Below are 21,204 nucleotides of genomic sequence, written 5' to 3' on the forward strand. Positions count from 1 at the left end.
CAGTAAGGAAATTATACGCATTTCATCATGAAGCTGGCGAATGATCTATGAGATGTGAGAGAATCATTTTTTTTAGGTTCTTTAAAATCGTGTCCGAAAAAGTTGCCGTGCAGCCGGCATGCGCACGCTTCCATTCCCGCGGTGTAGCCGAAGCGGGGATAGAATCTTTCTCTCATAACAGCTGAAGCGTACTACTCAGTAGATGACACAACGCAGGCGGTCAGCCTTTCAGAACAGAAGTGTGGGCTTATTCAGCACTGAGAACGAGAAAGTGTTTCTGCACAGGGGCCAAGTTACCTTGCATGAGTTACATTGTTGTTGTTGTTGTTGTGGTCTTCAGTCCTGAGACTGGTTTGATGCAGCTCTCCATGCTACTCTATCCTGTGCAAGCTTTTTCATCTCCCAGTACCTACTGCAACCTACATCCTTCTGAATCTGCTTAGTGTATTCATCTCTTGGTCTCCCTCTACGATTTTTACCCTCCACGCTGCCCTCCAATACTAAATTGGTGATCCCTTGATGCCTCAGAACATGTCCTACCAACCGATCCCTTCTTCTGGTCAAATTGTGCCACAAACTTCTCTTCTCCCCAATCCTATTCAATACTTCCTCATTAGTTATGTGATCTACCCATCTAATCTTCAGCATTCTTCTGTAGCACCACATTTCAAACGCTTCTATTCTCTTCTTGTCCAAACTATTTATCGTCCATGTTTCACTTCCATACATGGCTACACTCCATACGAATACTTTCAGAAATGACTTCCTGACACTTAAATCAATACTGGATGTTAACAAATTCCTCTTCTTCAGAAACGCTTTCCTTGCCATTGCCAGCCTACATTTTATATCCTCTCTACTTCGACCATCATCAGTCATTTTGCTCCCCAAATAGCAAAACTCCTTTACTACTTTAAGTGCCTCATTTCCTAATCTAATTCCCTCAGCATCACCCGACTTAATTAGACTACATTCCATTATCCTTGTTTTGCTTTTGTTGATGTTCATCTTATATCCTCCTTTCAAGACACTGTCCATTCCATTCAACTGCTCTTCCAAGTCCTTTGCTGTCTCTGACAGAATTATAATGTCATCGGCGAACCTCAAAGTTTTTATTTCTTCTCCATGAATTTTAATACCTACTCCGAATTTTTCTTTTGTTTCCTTTACTGCTTGCTCAATATACAGATTGAACAACATCGGGGAGAGGCTACAACCCTGTCTTACTCCCTTCCCAACCACTGCTTTTCTTTCATGTCCCTCGACTCTTATAACTGCCATCTGGTTTCTGTACAAATTGTAAATAGCCTTTCGCTCCCTGTATTTTACCCCTGCCACCTTTAGAATTTGAAAGAGAGTATTCCAGTCAACATTGTCAAAAGCTTTCTCTAAGTCTACAAATGCTAGAAACGTAGGTTTGCCTTTCCTTAATCTTTCTTCTAAGATAAGTCGTAAGGTCAGTATTGCCTCACGTGTTCCAGTGTTTCTACGGAATCCAAACTGATCTTCCCCGAGGTTGGCTTCTACTAGTTTTTCCATTCGTCTGTAAAGAATTCGTGTTAGTATTTTGCAGCTGTGACTTATTAAGCTGATAGTTCGGTAATTTTCACATCTGTCAACACCTGCTTTGTTTGGGATTGGAATTATTATATTCTTCTTGAAGTCTGAGGGTATTTCGCCTGTTTCATACATCTTGCTCACCAGATGGTAGAGTTACATTATGCTCTTCAATAGTTATGTGTATCGTATGTATCGTATGTATCGTATTCGTTATGTGTATCGTATTCTTCACAAGGCGAATCTCTGTTACATCACAACACCGTCACACTGAAATGGGTTGCTCTGTTATTAGACTGTGAAGGTCAAAATTCGTTTGACTCTACGGGTATCTTCACGTTGCAGGAAATGAGGAACATTGTAATGAAAATTTTTAATGAAAAATAGATACAGGGAAACTGGACTGTTGTTTCCCTGAAGCAAGATGAAAGCAAATGATATGAAATACATGCTGCCTGCCGAAAGTGTAACGGTTCTAGGGAGGCGCTTGGCTGGAATTTCTCCACGTTTGCTGCGTTTCTATGTGGTGGATGCTAGTATCCGGTCCGCAACTGTATAATCCATGTCGTAGGAGAAAAAAAATCCAACGAACAGCTACAGTTTTTTTTCTTTGAATTTCATTTGGAGACAGGTTTCGAAAACTTACATTTCCATTAGCAATGCAGAGCAAAGAAAGAAAATTTGTTATGCCAGTAATGAAAGATAAAAGTGTACATTTATATTTTCCTTTTTTCATAAACTTTTTCCTTCTGGCGGAAAATAAGCAAATGAATGTCATACAACACCAAATCCGAAATTGAATCACTCTGAGGTCAGATTCCAACAGTTTTTTTTATTCTTCTGTTAATAATACATCAGTATTTTTCAGACACTGCTTATTAAACTAATAGTTCGACAATATTCACGACTGTCAGCACTAGCCTTCTTTGGAACCAGAATTATTAAATTCATCTTGAAGTCTGAGGATACTTCGTCTGTCTCATATATCTAGAGCACTAGTTGGAATAATGGCATCCTGCTTGGCTCTACTAAGGAGCTCAGTTATTCTGAGGGAGTGTTGTCCACTTGAGAGGTCTTCTTTCGATTTATATTATTCAGTGCTCTGTGAAATTCTTCTCGAAGTATCATATCTTCCACCTTATCTTTATCTATTTCCTCTTGTTTTTCTATAACATTGGCTTGAAGTTCATTTCTGTTGTAATTAAGCAGTATTTAATTGACATTTAGCAGGAACCAATTATGTACAAAAGAGATGTCGCAATACACATAGAGAACTAGGCCAAGCGTAGCTTGGCTACCTTTAAACAGACTGGGGCCCGTGGCGGGCTCTGGCGGTGATCTCTCTCTCTCTCTCTCTCTCTGTCACACACACACACAAACACACACACACACACACACACACACACACATAAACACTTTCTGAATCGCCCTCTGCGGACGACAGAACATTGCCGCAAGCACGGTCTTTTGAAAGTACGCATACGCATTACAGCATTCCTCCTCTCTTAGGGAAATCAAGTATTCTTGAGACGTCTGTGCAGTTCTCTTCGTCCGCTGGGCCCTAGCTAAGGTGGCAAGCTGCAACGGGAGCGCACGGTTTGAAGTGCTTCAGCCATGGACGCATTCTATGCCCACCTTCCCGTGTCAAACCATACGGCAGCACCGGCGACGTCGAGACCGTTCTATGTCGAACTCGGGCGTCGTCTCTGGTGACAGTCCTCATGGTGTTGATGATATAGGTATCAGTGGTTGCTCAGGAATGTGTGACGGAATACATGACGATGATGTCAGAAGCTGGTTTGGCCTCCGAGGATGATTGCTCTCATCCGCACGGGAGTTGAGAAACGGCAGCAGCAGATGATGTGATGCCCGGTGTGGATGGGCTCGGAGGTGGTGGTATGAGATCTGGAGGCACGCGGCCGTTCACGTGAAGTCGAAGCTGATCGTGGTCCCTCGAGCAGAGGCCGTCCCCCTTGTGGATGTCACAGAGGTGCCGCACCCAGCATCTGGTGATGACAGCTGGAATCCACTTAGGGGGACGCCCGAAACCATGGGCACAGACAGTCACACCTGGCTGGAACAGGCGCGGCGGCTGCACAAGATGTCCACCAGGTGGAGGACGCAGTTGGAGCCTGTGGAGTAGCTCCACCAGGCGCTTCTCGCCAAACGGCGAAAGGAAAGAAACCGATCTAAGGCAACATCGGATGCAGAGCTGGCAACATATCTTTCATGTGAAGTTTGAACGTTCGCACTAGGCGTTCCGCCTCACCAGTAGATTGTGGATCGAGCAGCGGCGCGAGGATGTGACGGGTAGCACGGGAATTGCAAAATGCCGCAAACTCTTACAATGAAAATTGCGGACCATTATCGGACACTAACATCGTGGGCAAGTCTTTGAGCGAAAAAATTTTGGACAAGGCTGCGACATTAGCAGCTGTGGATGTAGAAACACTTATGGAAAACAAGAACATGCGTCATCGACCAACAGCCAATAAGCGTTGGGAAAGGAGCCAGCGAAACCCACTAGTATACAAGGAGACAACGACGCCCAGGGAGCTGCTTGGGGTATCGCACACTGTGAACACGAGTCATCCAGGTGGGTAATATCACTGTGCGAGCCGGGCCAAAACACGTGTCGATCGGTCTACGCTTTCCTGCAGGATACATCCCAATGATCTGCATGTAATAAACGGACAATGTGCGACCGAAGCACTGAGAGGATCACTACCAGAAGGGCCGCGTGATCCATGTCTGAAAGCAGAACGTCATCCACAACACAGAATCGATGTCGAAATATGTAATAATTACGGAAGTGGTCGGACGCACGAGAAGGTGGTGACTCTGGCCAAACACGTAGTACGAATGCTATGGCCTTCTGCAAAACTGTTTCCGGAGCTATGGTTTTCGGGATCCATGTGCTAGTAACAGGAAAACCGTCGTCAACCATCTGCTGTGCAATGTGAAAATATTGCTCTGAGCACTATGGGACTTAACATCTGAGGTCATCAGTTCCCTTGAACTTAGAACTATTTAAACCTAACTAACCTAAGAACATCACACACATCCATGCCCAAGGCATGATTCGAACCTGCGACCGTAGCGGTCGCGCGGTTCCATACTGTAGCGCCTAGAACCGCTCGGCCACCCCGTCTGGGTGCAATGTGAAAACAAAGAAATTCCTTCTGATCAAATCCTGAATCCGAACCGGCCGGCATCGGCATTAGCGTGTTGATTCGTAGGGCGGAAATGAATCTTGTAGTTGTAACGCGAAAGGAAAAGAGCCCAACGTTGAATCTGATGTGCCGTTTTACTTGGTATAGACGCAGAAGGACTGAATAAGAAAATCAATGGTTTGTGTTCGGTGACCAGGTTGAATTTGGTACCTTAGAGACAAACGTAGAATTTCTTCACAGCATATACAGTTTCCTTATACCTGAGCCAGTGCCACCACCAACCCGTACTCTGAAGCGTCCGACTTAGGTGCCAAGTGGAGGTGTGGCTAGTACGTCACTAAGCAGGGAGCCGACTGCATAATGGTATTAAGAATGACAACATGATTTCACAGGCCGGCGACCAGGCATGTAACGGCTGCGTGATTGTCGCTGCCCAAGGGAAAAATTTATGGCAGTAGGCGACTTTGCCTACAAAAACCTGAAGTTCTGCGACTAACGTAGGGCGTCGAAGCGACGCAGTAGCATAAACATGTTTATGCAGGAGTTCGAGACCCTAGTGAGAAATTTCAAACCCAAGATAAAAGATAGAAGGTTGAAAAAAATTGACATTTCTCCAGTCGCTTGGAGCACAGAAAAAAAGAGTAAGGAGATTTTGTAAATGTTCCTCAGAGGAGGCACCGGAAACTAAAATGTTATCCAAATAGTTTGCACAACCTGGCACAGACGCTGTAAGTAGTTCCAAAGAAACGTTGAAAAATAGCGGGCGCGCTGGGAACTCCAAAAGCCAACGGCAAGTATTGGTGCAGTTCCAAAAGAGGTATTGACAACTAACATACGTTGTGACTTTGTATCTAAAGAGAGTTGTCAATAGGCATCTGACAGACATTGACCACCTGATAACTTTGCAAAGAGTTCGCCACGGCTTAGTATCGGGTATAAGACCATCATAGATTGTGCGTTCACAACAACTTGAAAATCGCCACAGAGGCGTTAACTGCCCCGACTGTTTCTTTACTACAACTAAGGGGGTGCACTATTCACCTGATGCAATACGCTGAACACAGCCGGATTCCATGAGGTCATTTATTTCCTTTTTGACTTGTTCCCTGAGTGCCACTGGAACCAAGTAGGCCCGGGAAAAACGAGGCCGAGAGAAAGGTTTCATGGTAAAGTGCGCTTGAAAGCTGTTGGCACACCAAAATCCAGGAGAGAACGAAAAGGAAAACTCAGAACACAATACATCTAAAGGTGTATCAGGCACTTATTCAGACACTAATTCACTTCATCTGAAATAGTAAAACCAAACAATTTAAAAGCATCTAATCAAAAAAGATACTCCATACAAGCATTATCTACAACAAGAAATGTGAATGACCAGACTACTGACTTGTAGATCATTGAGGCAGAGAATTGGCCGGGAATAGCAATACTCTGTTTATTATCATTTACTAAATTTCGTGACAGAGAGAAGCGGAAGGTGGCCCAAGTCCATATAAGTTTGTGAGTTTAACAAGGTCACCCCAGCTCCTGTATCCGTTTGCATGTGCAGAACTTTACGAAAATCCATAATGTCAATGAAAAACTTCTTTGGCGCAACAGACATGGCCAATATAATTTTTGCATTCCAAACAGAAGCAATGTGACCTTTTTCGCTGCGATTACGACAGGTAGCTCAGGGTTTTGGGCAGTCTGGGCGCTCATGGTTAATGAAATAATAAGGGCAGGATGGGAGCGTGGGACACACTTTGCTGTTTACTGACCAGCGTACTATGCTGGGGCGGATGCTGCTGGGACCGAGGCCTTGACGCTGCGATCGTGTGTGCGGACCGCCGCGACCATGTCTTCCCTCTGCAAACCATCTGAAGCAAGGTGTGCAGGAGAGGGTTGGATTGCTGATACCTCATACCATGACTCAATCTGGTTACCCGTATGTCGCAACACGTCGAACGACTGTGCGATACGTCAACCGCGTAGAGGGCTGGAGTTTCGCAATGGATGGCTCACCCTCGCACCGTACGATCATGAGCTAAACGAATAATAGCATTTCTCAATATTTGATCAGCATGCGGCATCTTATGCAGATCGGACACAAAATGACAGTGACGACATAACCTCGGGTTCCAGCCGCCCATGCTCGATAGGATTAATGTGGTTGCTTCCTACAGCGGTAAAACTCGACCCAGCATGCAATAACATGTGTGCGCTTAAGGTGACATTTTGAAAGAAGTTCACACATTTCGTCAAACATTAAAGAAGACGGATCCAGCAAATGGTCTATTTGGCACAGGTCTTGATACGTTCTCGGCGATAGCCATGAATGTTAAAAGGCATAACATAAAACAACGTCAGTAATCCCAGAAGCTTGAAAGTGCTGTCGCAGACGTTTCTCTCATGCCTCCGATTCCCCAACGATCTCATTGTATGTAGAAATGGGAGGTGGATAAACCAAAAATAGTAGGTGACACAGGCTGAGCGTGACGACTAGACAAAACAGAACCCAATGATTGAAGTACCTGAGTTTGACTGTCCAGCGCCTGTGGCTGGTGGTGTAACCCCATGGCGAGTGATTCTTGCAGTTCGACCAAACGACGTAAAATGTCCCCCGTAACACCATCAGCTGTCGTGAGAATAAATGGAGGACCAGCCAGTGCAGATATTTGCACGAAGAACAGGACCGCACTCGTCGCCAGTCGTGTTGTAATTAGGTATAAGTACAACATGACCAGTAGACTGAACACAACTTTATTCCACGGAAAGATTAACAGCTTGAACACAGTATTTAAGTAACATTCAGCAGGAACCAATTACGTACACTAAGAGCTGTCGCAATACAAACAGAGAATTGAGGCCGAGTGTAACTTGGCTAGCCTTAAACAGACGGGACCCATAGCGGGCTCCGATGGTGATTCTCTCTCTTTCTCTCTCTCACTCACTCTCTCACTCACTCATACCCACACACACACACACACACACACACACACACACACACACACACAGGTCTGAGGTGCCCTCTGTAGGCAACATAGCACTGCCGCACGCGTCGCCCTTTGAAAGTATGGGCCGCGCGGGATTAGCCGAGCGGTCTGTGGCGCTGCAGTCATGGACTGTGCGGCTGGTCTCGGCAGAGGTTCGAGTCCTCCCTCGGGCATGCGTGTGTGTGTGTGTTTGTCCTTAGGATAATTCAGGTTAAGTAGTGTGTAAGCTTAGGGACTGATGACCTTAGCAGTTAGGTCCAACAGGATTTCACACACATTTGAACATTTGAAAGTATGCGCACATGTCACTGCAGCTTCCCTTTCTATCTTTATATCTATTCTATGTATTCCTTCCACCTTCCAGCTCTCTCTCTTTTGTTTATTACTGGTTTGCCATCTGAGCTCTTGATACTTCTACACTCCTGGAAATGGAAAACAGAACACATTGACACCGGTGTGTCAGACCCACCATACTTGCTCCGGACTCTGCGAGAGGGCTGTACAAGCAATGAACACACGCACGGCACAGCGGACACACCAGGAACCGCGGTGTTGGCCGTCGAATGGCGCTAGCTGCGCAGCATTTGTGCACCGCCGCCGTCAGTGTCAGCCAGTTTGCCGTGGCATACGGAGCTCCATCGCAGTCTTTAACACTGGTAGCATGCCGCGACAGCGTGGACGTGAACCGTATGTGCAGTTGACGGACTTTGAGCGAGGGCGTATAGTGGGCATGCGGGAGGCCGGGTGGACGTACCGCCGAATTGCTCAACACGTGGGGCGTGGGGTCTCCACAGTACATCGATGTTGTCGCCAGTGGTCGGCGGAAGGTGCACGTGCCCGTCGACCTGGGACCGGACCGCAGCGACGCACGGATGCACGCCAAGACCGTAGGATCCTACGCAGTGCCGTAGGGGACCGCACCGCCACTTCCCAGCAAATTAGGGACACTGTTGCTCCTGGGGTATCGGCGAGGACCATTCGCAACCGTCTCCATGAAGCTGGGCTACGGTCCCGCACACCGTTAGGCCGTCTTCCGCTCACGCCCCAACATCGTGCAGCCCGCCTCCAGTGGTGTCGCGACAGGCGTGAATGGAGGGACGAATGGAGACGTGTCGTCTTCAGCGATGAGAGTCGCTTCTGCCTTGGTGCCAATGATGGTCGTATGCGTGTTTGGCGCCGTGCAGGTGAGCGCCACAATCAGGACTGCATACGACCGAGGCACACAGGGCCAACACCCGGCATCATGGTGTGGGGAGCGATCTCCTACACTGGCCGTACACCACTGGTGATCGTCGAGGGGACACTGAATAGTGCACGGTACATCCAAACCGTCATCGAACCCATCGTTCTACCATTCCTAGACCGGCAAGGGAACTTGCTGTTCCAACAGGACAATGCACGTCCGCATGTATCCCGTGCCACCCAACGTGCTCTAGAAGGTGTAAGTCAACTACCCTGGCCAGCAAGATCTCCGGATCTGTCCCCCATTGAGCATGTTTGGGACTGGATGAAGCGTCGTCTCACGCGGTCTGCACGTCCAGCACGAACGCTGGTCCAACTGAGGCGCCAGGTGGAAATGGCATGACAAGCCGTTCCACAGGACTACATCCAGCATCTCTACGATCGTCTCCATGGGAGAATAGCAGCCTGCATTGCTGCGAAAGGTGGATATACACTGTACTAGTGCCGACATTGTGTATGCTCTGTTGCCTGTGTCTATGTGCCTGTGGTTCTGTCAGTGTGATCATGTGATGTATCTGACCCCAGGAATGTATCAATAAATTCACGGTGTTCTTATTTCAATTTCCAGGAGTGTACATCTGCTTCTCATTCCTTCAAAGCACCTGATTTAATACACTACTGGCCATTAAAATTGCTACACCACGAAGATGACGTGCTACAGACTCGAAATTTAACCGACAGGAAGAAGATGCTGTGATATGCAAATGATTAGCTTTTCAGAGCATTCACACAAGGTTGGCGCCGGTGGCGACACCTACAACGTGCTGATATGAGGAAAGTTTCCAACCGATTTCTCATACACATACAGCAGTTGACCAGCGTTACCTGGTGAAACGTTGTTGTGGTGCCTTGTGTAAGAAGGAGAAATGCGTACCATCACGTTTTCGACTTTGATAAAGGTCGGATTACAGCCTGTCGCGGTTGCGATTTATCGTATCGCGACATTGCTGCTCGCGTTGGTCGAGATCCAATGACTGCAGAATATGGAATTGGTGGGTTCAGGAGGCTAATACGGAACGCCGTGCTGGATCCCAACGGCCTCGTATCACTAGCAGTCGAGATGACAGGCATCTTATCTGCGTGGCTGTAACGGATCGTGCAGCCGCGTCTCGATCCCTGAGTCAACAGATGGGGACTTTGCAAGACAACAACTATCTGCACGAACAGTTCGACGACGTTTACAGCAGCATGGACTATCAGCTCGGAGACAATGGCTGCGGTTACCCTTGACGCTGCATCACGGACAGGAGCGCCTGCGATGGTGTACTCAACGACGAACCTGGGTGCACGAATGGCAAAACGTCATTTTTTTCGGTTGAATCCAGGTTCTGTTTACAGCATCGTGATGGTCGCAGCCGTGTTTGGCGGCATCGCGGTGAACGCACATTGCAAGCGTGTATTCGTCATCGCCATACTGGCGTATCACCTGGTATGGGGTGCCATTGGTTACACGTCTCGGTCACCTCTTGTTCGCATTGACGGCACTTTGAACAGTGGACGTTACATTTCAGATGTGTTACGACCCGTGCCTCTACCCTTCATTCGATTCCTGCGAACCCCTACATTTCAGCAGGATAATGCACGACCGCATGTTGCAGGTCCTGTACCGCCCTTTCTGGATACAGAAAATGTTCGACTGCTGTCATAGCCAGCACATTCTCCAGATCGCTCACCAATTGAAAGCGTCTGGTCAATGGTGACCGAGCAACTGGCTCGTCACAATACGCCAGTCACTACTCTTGATGAACTGTGGTATCGTGTTGAAGCTGCATAGGCAGCTGTACTGGTACACGCCATCCAAGCTCTATTTGACTCAATGCCCAGGCGTATCAAGGTCGTTATTACGGCCAGAGGTGGTTGTTCTGGGTACTGATTTCTTAGGATCTATGCACCCAAATTGCGTGAAAATGTAATCACATGTCAGTTCTAGTATAATATATTTGTCCAATGAATACCCGTTTATTATCTGCATTTATTCTTGGTGTAGCAATTTTAATGGCCAGTAGTGTAATTTTAAAAATATGGTCATATTTTAAAACGTTTTTTAAATTACTATATATTTGAATATTTTATTAGTGCTATTAGCTACACAGCAGCAATGGACTGCTCCCAGTGCTCTCCGCCCCCACTCCTTCCCAACCACACTGATAGGTGAATGAAACAGCAATAAAGGGGAAATTCCAGTTTCATATTACGTATATACATATTATTTTAGTAAGTACATTATGTACGCATATATTATATTAATAACTAACCTGTGTATACCAGATAATACACTTTCCTGCCTCACTCACTACTTATGACGTTTAACATATTTTGAAGGAACTCTTGTATCAGATAAAATATGCTTTTAATCCAAGTTTCTTGTATGTTACCGAGAGCTTAGAAAATGGCATGTCTAGCCTACCGTCCTTTCTTGCGTTTTGTTTATATTCATTCACCTTCAAAACAAGTTTCTGGATGTTCTGTTTGACATGCATTAGGCAAATTATACATACACAGTGGCAACATGGTTGGTGGTTGATTTACTGGCTGGCATATGACATACTCCCACCACAGGTTTCTGAGGCTTTTCATATAAGAAATGCTGTCAAAAAATTTCGGTGTAATATGGTTGTACGTAAGATGGGGACTATGTGTGGGCAGGCAGAGGAGCAAGAAGAAGAGCGCCGGCGGAACCACCAGCGTGAGCAGGAGGACAACATGGCGGACATCCAGAACTGCCTCAACAGCGACCTGCTCACAGAGAACCCCGACGTAGCCGCCAGCAACCTCGGCCCCGAGCGCAAAGTCGGCTCCAAGTTCCGCGGCATGAGTGCTGAGCAGAAGCGCGCATTCATCGAGGGGCAGCGCCAGCAGAGAGAGGAGAGGAAGGTGAGTATAGCCTTTGCAGACTAACCTAACTGGCACACTCCTTGGCGCCGGCATTAATATCGAGGAAATCTGTGTTGAAACTTCTCACGCAATAGCGTAGATTACACGGCAACTTGATTTGTAGAATACTTTCATTTGTATGGTTTTTCAAATTTGTTGTGTTGTGCACCTGCAGACCCAGGTTTCAGTTCTGGGGGAGGCGTCACAGTTTGTTACTATATCTTTCCACTAAACATAACTTCCTGTCACTGCCCACTTTTTTCTTGTCACTCTTTCGTGCTGAGCAAGTCATGTCAGAAGCGTGTTCTCCCGTAACTAAATCAAAAATAATTCCCATATCTTACTTCTGATCAAAGTTTTTGAGAGGTCTCCGTTAGCTGTAAGGCAAGTGATAGAACTGGGAACCCTTCTAAAATATTCCGAGCTGGGACTCCTCTGCCACCCTCCAGCTCTGCTCGCATTTGGCTGAAATTTTTGGGTTATTGCAAAACATTCTTTATGGGTGTCCTGTCATATAACATCACAGTGTGAGCACGATGTTTTGGAAAGGTCACTTTCTCTTTCTGTCTTTTGTTGAAGTGCTGGTGTGTCACAGTTCACCTCTTTATGTCGATTTCAGTGGTGGATATTTAAATCTCATTGTTGGAAATCTCAGTTCAGAAATCTCTGACCGTCTGAGTGACACATAAGCGCAAATGGTGTACTGTGGCTGGTGTAATCTGTGACTGAAAGATTCCAGAGAGACTCAAGTGGAAAGTACACAGATCTGTAATCCTTTCAGTTGTACTACATGGTGCCAAATGGTGGTCTTCAACAAAAGAAGTGAAACAGTGACTTGCTATAATGAAAATAAAGATTCTCTGATGGACATCTCGATTAACGCTGCCAATCTTGTCACAGGTCACGAGGTTCGCCAATTATGTGGAGTAACGCCGGCATCAGGCAAGATCAGAGAAAGCTGTCTGTGATGGTACAGGCATGTTCTTAGGGCAGACAAAACAACAGTCGTGAAGACTGGTTTTAGTTTGAGAGTAACTGCTAAACAGCCAGTAGGATGACATAGGCAGCGATGACTTGAAATGCTTCATGAAGAGCTCAAGATCTTGCGCCTGCACCATGATGAGACACAATATTGGGTAAAATGGTTACAGAGAACCAAAACAGTAGACCCTGCCAACATTCGGAACAAACACTAAGGAAGAAGAAGAAGATCAAGATGAAGGACACTGGCTGCTCCACAACAGTTTAACAGCAACCTGGGCGATTTACATAGCTGGCGTAGCTGAGGAGATGAGAAACACTTTTTCACAATTGAACATTTGCTTTTCCATTAAGCTTTGCTAGGTCAGTGCAGATTTATTTTCCTGCCCGAGCTCTACACTGTGTATATGTTTACTGCAACATAAGGAGACACAGTGTTGCATTGTTCAATTAAAGGTTTTCTACATTCGTGCAGAATGTGATCGACCCCAGATATACGAAGTCCAAGATTATCTTTCATGCTGCCCAGAAGATTTGGGCCTGACACCTTTCTGAGATAGAGCGTAGTTGGTTCTTGTGGAAGTTGCCCCTACATATGGTAGAACGCAATATTCTGTTCTCTCTCATTGTTTGCTCCTTTTTTACTCTTATTATTGTGTCTGTGTGCCACCAATGCCTTCCTGCATCCGTTGAAAGAAAAAGTGCTTTTTGGGCAGTCCGGTTCCATCAGTTAGTTGCTACCCTCATATATTTTCTTTGTCGGAAGCGGGGAATTAGCCTGAATCAACTGATATTTGCCCCAGGACCTACAGCGTTGAGAATCCTCTGGCACACAAAGGAAATAAACAACAGAAAAGGAAAAATTAAATGGGCGAAATTATCAAATGGTTCAAATGGCTCTGAGCACTATGAGACTTAACTTCTGAGGTCATTAGTCCCTTAGAACTTAGAACTACTTAAATGTAACTAACCTAAGGACATCACACACATCCATGCCCGAGGCAGGATTCGAACCTGCGACCGTAGCGGTCGCGCGGTTACAGACTGTAGCGCCTAGAACCGCTTGGCCACCTCGCCCGGCCAAAATGATCAAAACTGATCAGTAAAGTGGAGATTTGTCCTATAGTAAAATAATGAAAGCTGGTTTTGGGAATCATTCTGATGTAAAGGTAAGCACATCATTAAGTAAACTTTCCTAGCAGTCGATGCTACGAGGGCAGTTCAATAAGTAATGCAACACATTTTTTTTCTGAAACAGGGGTTGTTTTATTCAGCATTGAAATACACCAGGTTATTCCCCAATCTTTTATTTATTTATTTTTATTTATTTATTTATTGTTCCGTGGGACCACATTTAGGAGAAGTCTCCATGGTCATGGAACGAGTCAATACATGAAATTATAACACGATTGTAGAAACAGATAAAATGAAATATAAGAAACATATTCAGGCGACAAGTCGTTAGTTTAAATAAAGAAAATCAAGAATGTAACACTGGAATTTGCTTAATTTTTTAGCTCTTCCAGGAGCTCCTCGACAGAATAGAAGGAGTGAGCCATGAGGAAACTCTTCAGTTTAGACTTAAAAGTGTTTGGGCTACTGCTAAGATTTTTGAGTTCTTGTGGTAGCTTATTGAAAATGGATGCAGCAGAATACTGCATTCCTTTCTGCACAAGAGTCAAGGAAGTGCATTCCACATGCAGATTTGATTTCTGCCTAGTATTAACTGAGTGAAAGCTGCTAACTCTTGGGAATAAGCTAATATTCCTAACGACAAACGACATTAAAGAAAATACATACTGTGAGGGCAATGTCAAAATTCCCAGACTATTGAATAGGGGTCGACAAGAGGTTTTCGAACTTACACCATACATAGCTCGAACAGCCCGTTTTTGAGCCAAAAATACCCTTTTTGAATCAGAAGAATTACCCCAAAAAATAATACCATATGACATAAGCGTATGAAAATATGCGAAGTATACTACTTTTCGTGTTGAAATGTCACTTATTTCAGATACTGTTCTAATGGTAAATAAAGCGGCATTTAGTTTCTCAACAAGATCCTGAACATGGGCTTTCCACAACAGCTTACTATCTATCCGTACGCCTAGGAACTTGAACTGTTCCGTCTCGCTTATAACATGCCCATTCTGTCTGATTAAAATGTCAGTTCTTGTTGAATTGTGGGTTAGAAACTGTAAAAACTGAGTCTTACTGTGATTTAGCATCAAATTATTTTCCACAAGCCACGAACTTATATCATTAACTACATTATTTGATAATGTTTCAATATTACACACAAGATCCTTCACTACCAAGGTGGTGTCATCAGCAAACAGAAATATTTTTGAATCACCTGTAATACTAGGAGGCATAAAATATACATAAATAAGAAACAGCAGTGGCCCCAGCACCGACCCTTGGGGAACGCCCCATTTAACAGTGCCCCATTGGGACTGAACATCATTACCACTCTCAATATTGCGGAGGATTACCTTCTGCTTTCTGTTCTTAAAGTAGGAGGCGAACCAATTGTAAGCTACTCCCCTTACTCCATAATGTTCCAACTTCTGCAGTAATATTTTGTGGTCAACACAGTCAAAAGCCTTCGTTAAATCAAAGAAAACACCTAACGTTCGCAACCTTTTATTTAATCCGTCCAAAACCTCACAGAGAAAAGAGACTATAGCATTTTCAGTTGTTAAGCCATTTCTAAAACCAAACTGCACATTTGACAGCAAATTATGTGAATTTAAATGCTGCAGTAACCTTGTATATACAACCCTCTCGATAACTTTAGCAAACACCGATGGCATAGAAATAGGTCTATAATTGTCAACATTATCCCTGTCTCCCTTTTTATAAAGTGGCTTCACTACCGAGTACTTTAATCGGTCAGGAAACCGACCACTCCTAAAGGAAAAGTTACAGATATGGCTAAGTACTGAGCTAACATACGTGGAACAATACTTCAGTATTCTGCTAGATACCCCGTCATATCCATGAGAGTTCTTGGTCTTTAGTGATTTAATTATTAACTCAATCTCCCTCTTGTCAGTATCATGGAGGAGCATTTCAGGTAACAGTCTCGGAACACTTTTTTCTAAGAGCGCTATATGATTCCCTGTTGGGACTAGGTTTCTATTTAGATCACCTGCTATATTCAGAAAGTGATTATTAAGTACTGTACATATTTGCGACTTACCAGTAACACGGACATCCCCACTACGCACTGATTCTATATTCTCGACCTGTCTCTGCAGACCAGCCACTTCCTTTACGACTGACCATATGGTTTTAATTTTATCCTGAGACTTAGCTATTCTATCTGCATACCACATACTTTTTGCGTTCCTAATAACTTTTTTAAGCACCTTACAATACTGTTTGTAATGGGCTGCTGCATTTAGATTTTGACTGTTTCTAACGTTTTGATATAATTGCCACTTTGTTCTACAAGATATTCTTATCCCTTTAGTCAGCCACCCAGGCTGCCTGTTTGTGCTAGTACCCTGTTTTGAACGTTCTAACGGAAAGCAACTTTCAAAGAGCACGAGAAAAGTCTTGAGGAAAGCGTTATATTTATCGTCTACTGTATCAGCAGTATAAACATCTTGCCACTCTTGTTCCTTGATAAGGTTTACAAAAGTCTGTACAGCAACTGGATCAGCTTTCCTAAAAAGTTGGTAACTATATTTAACATGTGTTGCAGCACAAAAATCTTTTAGACTTAAAATTTGTGCATCATGATCTGAAAGGCCATTCACCTTTTTTCTAACAGAATGCCCTTCTAATAATGACGAATGAACAAAAATATTGTCTATGGTTGTTCTACTGTTCCCTTGCACTCTCGTTGGAAAGAATACGGTTTGCATAAGATTATATGAATTAAGGAGGTCTGCCAGCATCCTTTTCCTTGCACAATCACTTATACAATTAATATTGAAGTCACCACATATAACTAACTTTTTGTATTTCCTATAAAGTGAACCAAGAACCTCCTCTAGCTTTAGCAAAAATGTTGTGAAATCGGAGTCTGGGGATCTATAAATAACAACAGTAAGAAGTTTAGCTCCACTAAATTTAACCACACCTGCACAACATTCAAACACCTTTTCAGTGCAGTACTTTGAAACATCAATTGACTCAAATGGGATACCGTTTTTCACATACATGGCTACTCCCCCACACCGCAAAGAGCTCCTAGAAAAGCTGCCAGCCAACCTGTATCCTGGTAAAGGAAGCCTCTGAATTATCTCCTTATTTAAGAAGCTGCACAACACTATTTTTCAACGTAATCTCCATTCAATGCTACGGCCTTACGCCACCTTGAAATGAGGGCCTGTTTGCTTGCACGGTACCATTCCACTGGTCGATGTCGGAGCCAACGTCGTACTGCATCAATAACTTCTTAATCATCCGCGTAGTGCCTCCCACGGATTGCGTCCTTCATTGGGCCAAACGTATGGAAATCCGACGGTGCGAGATCGGGGCTGTAGGGTGCATGAGGAAGAACAGTCCACTGAAGTTTTGTGAGCTCCTCTCGGGTGCGAAGACTTGTGTGAGGTCTTGCGTTGTCATGAAGAAGGAGAAGTTCGTTCACATTTTTGTGCCTACGAACACGCTGAAGTCGTTCCTTCAATTTCTGAAGAGTAGCACAATACACTTCAGAGTTGATCGTTTGACCATGGGGAAGGACATCGAACAGAATAACCCCTTCAGCGTCCCAGAAGACTGTAACCATGACTTTACCGGCTGAGGGTATGGCTTTAAATTTTTTCTTGGTAGGGGAGTGGGTGTGGTGCCACTCCATTGATTGCCGTTTTGTTTCAGGTTCGAAGTGATGAACCCATGTTTCATCGCCTGTAACAATCTTTGACAAGAAATTGTCACCCTCAGCCACATGACGAGCAAGCAATTCCACACAGATGGTTCTCCTTTGCTCTTTATGGTGTTCGGTTAGACAACGAGGGACCCAGCGGGAACAAACCTTTGAATATCCCAACTGGTGAACAATTGTGACAGCACTACCAACAGAGATGTCAAGTTGAGCACTGAGTTGTTTGATGGTGATCCGTCGATCATCTCGAACGAGTGTGTTCGCACGCTCCGCCATTGCAGGAGTCACAGCTGTGCACGGCTGGCCCGCACGCGGGAGATCAGACAGTCTTGCTTGACCTTGCGGCGATGATGACACACGCTTTGCCCAACGACTCACCGTGCTTTTGTCCACTGCCAGATCACCGTAGACATTCTGCAAGCGCCTGTGAATATCTGAGATGCCCTGGTTTTCTGCCAAAAGAAACTCGATCACTGCCCATTGTTTGCAACGCACATCCGTTACAGACGCCATTTTAACAGCTCCGTACAGCGCTGCCACCTGTCGGAAGTCAATGAAACTATACGAGACGAAGCGGGAATGTTTGAAAATATTCCACAAGAAATTTCCGGTTTTTTCAACCAAAATTGGCCGAGAAAAAAAAATGTGTTGCATTACTTATTGAACTGCCCTCGTATGTTCAGTGCGACTGCATGCTGGTAAACAAAATCAGACGTTAACACAGAGATCACAGAAATATTATACGTAATTGAATTTGAAAAGGTTTGAATTCACTGACGTATTCAATGAGGACTCTCTTTGCACACAGTATTCAAAGCTAAGATCGCTAGTGAACAGAAACAACTGCATATGAGTCCAAACTTGTACACAGTCTTCTATCTTCTGTCAAAATAACTGCTCCCATCAGTCACTGCTGTGAGAGTCTTGTTAGAGTGAATGAAAGCGGATAAGGAAGTACACAATGGCATAACAGGTCATCTACAAATCATACTCACTACTACAAATTACTTATCGTCGAAATTAAACACAGCATTAAACATTGATGATTATAGTGCCTAGCCTATTGCGCACAGTATCGTTTGATCGCCAGATGCGGCAGCGAGAAGCATCAACATATTTGCAGCTCTAATTCCAGTAACCTCTAACAGTTCAGTTCTAGGGAGACGGTGAAGCCACTTTGTAATTCATTTTCCGTATTTGAAGGGGGATAATGCTGCAACAATGCATGCTAAGTTGGTGGAAGTGTATGGCGACAATGCACTATCAAATGACGCTGTGGATAGGTGGCACAGAAAGTTACATTGTGGTCAAACTAGTCTTAATGACGAGGAATACAGTGGCAGACCATCTCTCTGAAAGATCCAGATATTGTAATAAAAGTTGACACCATGGTTCTTGAAGACTGGTCTATCATAAATAACATGATAGTGGAAAAAGTGAAATCAGTTACACGTGAGTTTCCAACATCTTGCGTGACATTTTGATTTGAATACGACAAATGGTAGCACCTCCTTCATTTTTTGACTGCTCACACGTATTCAAAAAGCCTGCCGAATTGAGGTAGCAGTGGAAATGTTGCACCTGTGCCAGGCCGATTCAAATTACTTACTCAGTTACCTAATCACTATGGATAAAACTGGCCCAAGACAAAGGAACAACAATGGAAACGTGTGGATTTACTATCTGTGAAAAAGGCTAAAGTACAAACCATCATTGTGCAAAGTGATTCTGGGCTGTTAAGTAGCTGCATTCACCACATGTAGTGCGTCCACACCATTGATACTCAAAGCTAAACAAACAAAACGAGATCAGTTCATCATAGAAGAGTGTCCACAATTTCTTCAGGAATACCATATCCTGCTGAAGCCACTCATTGGTGATTATATCCCATACGATACCAAATTGCGAAGATGTTGAGTGCTACGTTTCCCCACTATTCCAAATATCACCAGAAATTTGCTGTAGGATTAATACCATATGATTTAGTGGGTCGATTGAGTTGTGTTCACCAGACCAGGAATGTAAGCATGCAATCCTGTGAACATTGCTGTTGTCAATAGGAGTGCCCAAAGTATACTCTGCATGAAATGTAGAAGAAAGAGCAACACTTGGTCATCAGGAATGTTGAAATAAACATCCTCGTTTATTTCCAAATTAATCTGAATGACTAGGCCCAAGATACAGTACTATAAAATCACTAAAACATCACGCAATCACCTCCAGTCCATACTGCATCCTCCACTCGATGTGAGTCAAATGCCTCATTGGGATGTCAATACCCCCAGTGCCTTGCACGAACTGAACAGAGGCCAAATTGCAACTTGTCAGATCACACTACAAATCTTCAGACAGCTAGTGTCTAGTTCCTTGTTATGTGGTCTAATGAAGATGTGCAGCTTGATGTACCTCTGCTTGCAAGGCATCTGTGGGGCGGCAGGTAAATTAATGTCGCCATTCACAAGAGCCTGAAAAATATGTTTGTGGTCAGCCAGAAAGCGATGGAGAACGTGTTGACCATAATTTCCAGTCTGCAAGTCCCCTTACTCATTGTGTTCAGTGAAAGAAAATGTTCCTGTTTGCTACTTACTCAGTGGGATCGGGAATTATGACTATAAATAGAAGTTTTGAGGTGCAACTAATTAATATATTCAGTATAAGTTCACATGCACAAAAACATTAATATTATTCCTGATAACAATAATAATAATAATAATAATAATAATGATAATGTCCCTATCAGAAACAACACTATTAGCCATTCGGAGGCGACCTCTACAGGAAGTTCCAAGTACAATGGTCTGTCACCTTGACTAATAATCACCAGAAGTTAACTGCTCACCTAAAAAGTGGAAAATAATCTCGCCAATTGCAACGCGGTTTTGTCAACATTACGGACAGCACACAGTTACTTCCATGAAATCTAAATGATCGAGGATGGTGTACAATACTCACGAGTTCACTTCCTACTTTTACCGAAAACGCTTTTGGTAGCAGCCTGGCTGTGACGTCATCCAAGGGACAGCGTCTGTCAGCGTTTGACTGACATGGACGACAGATTAATAGCTCAGTACAATGAGTCTCTTTCACTGCGTCTCTGACCATATTTATATATGGGTGCAGCGGACCGCCAAACAGAACATCTGCTGTCAGCTAATTAATAACTCCATCATTCAGCAATTTACAATCTTATTAATTTTTATATGAATGGAATCAAGTTGGCTGTAGTTACAGAAAAAGTTTAAGCTTGACAGCATCAAATTTTGTCGACTAGAATTTTTAGAATGGAACCGACACTGGAACATGACCTCCGATCTGCCTCCTTTAGATTTCTTGTAATGATTGTTATTTACAGTAAACTTGGTGCAGTTATATTATTTAATGAATTTAATCAGGTGTTGTAACTAGAAATTTCTATGACAAATACAAATGATAGTTAATCTATTATGAATACGGACGATTTCGTTCCAAATGTAGTTAAATTACTTGAATACTACCAAAGGTAGCTTATTGGTGTTACATTTTTAGTGGTTTTATATCAGACTGAGGCTACATACGAATTTTC

General features: G+C 44.1%; 1 protein-coding gene across 1 annotated transcript in view; it reads left to right on the plus strand.

Annotated features, from left to right (window-relative positions):
• The window catches only part of LOC126456069 (RIB43A-like with coiled-coils protein 2), a 136,685-nt gene that overhangs the window by 78,183 nt on the left and 37,298 nt on the right, over positions 1-21,204 (plus strand). Inside the window, exon 5 of the mRNA XM_050091824.1 lies at positions 11,594-11,821. Coding sequence (XP_049947781.1) covers positions 11,594-11,821 — 228 coding nt within the window. The remainder of the gene's footprint in view (positions 1-11,593; positions 11,822-21,204) is intronic.

Source organism: Schistocerca serialis, chromosome 2 (genome assembly GCF_023864345.2).
Source record: "Schistocerca serialis cubense isolate TAMUIC-IGC-003099 chromosome 2, iqSchSeri2.2, whole genome shotgun sequence".
In the NCBI taxonomy this organism is placed as follows: Eukaryota; Metazoa; Arthropoda; class Insecta; order Orthoptera; family Acrididae; genus Schistocerca; species Schistocerca serialis.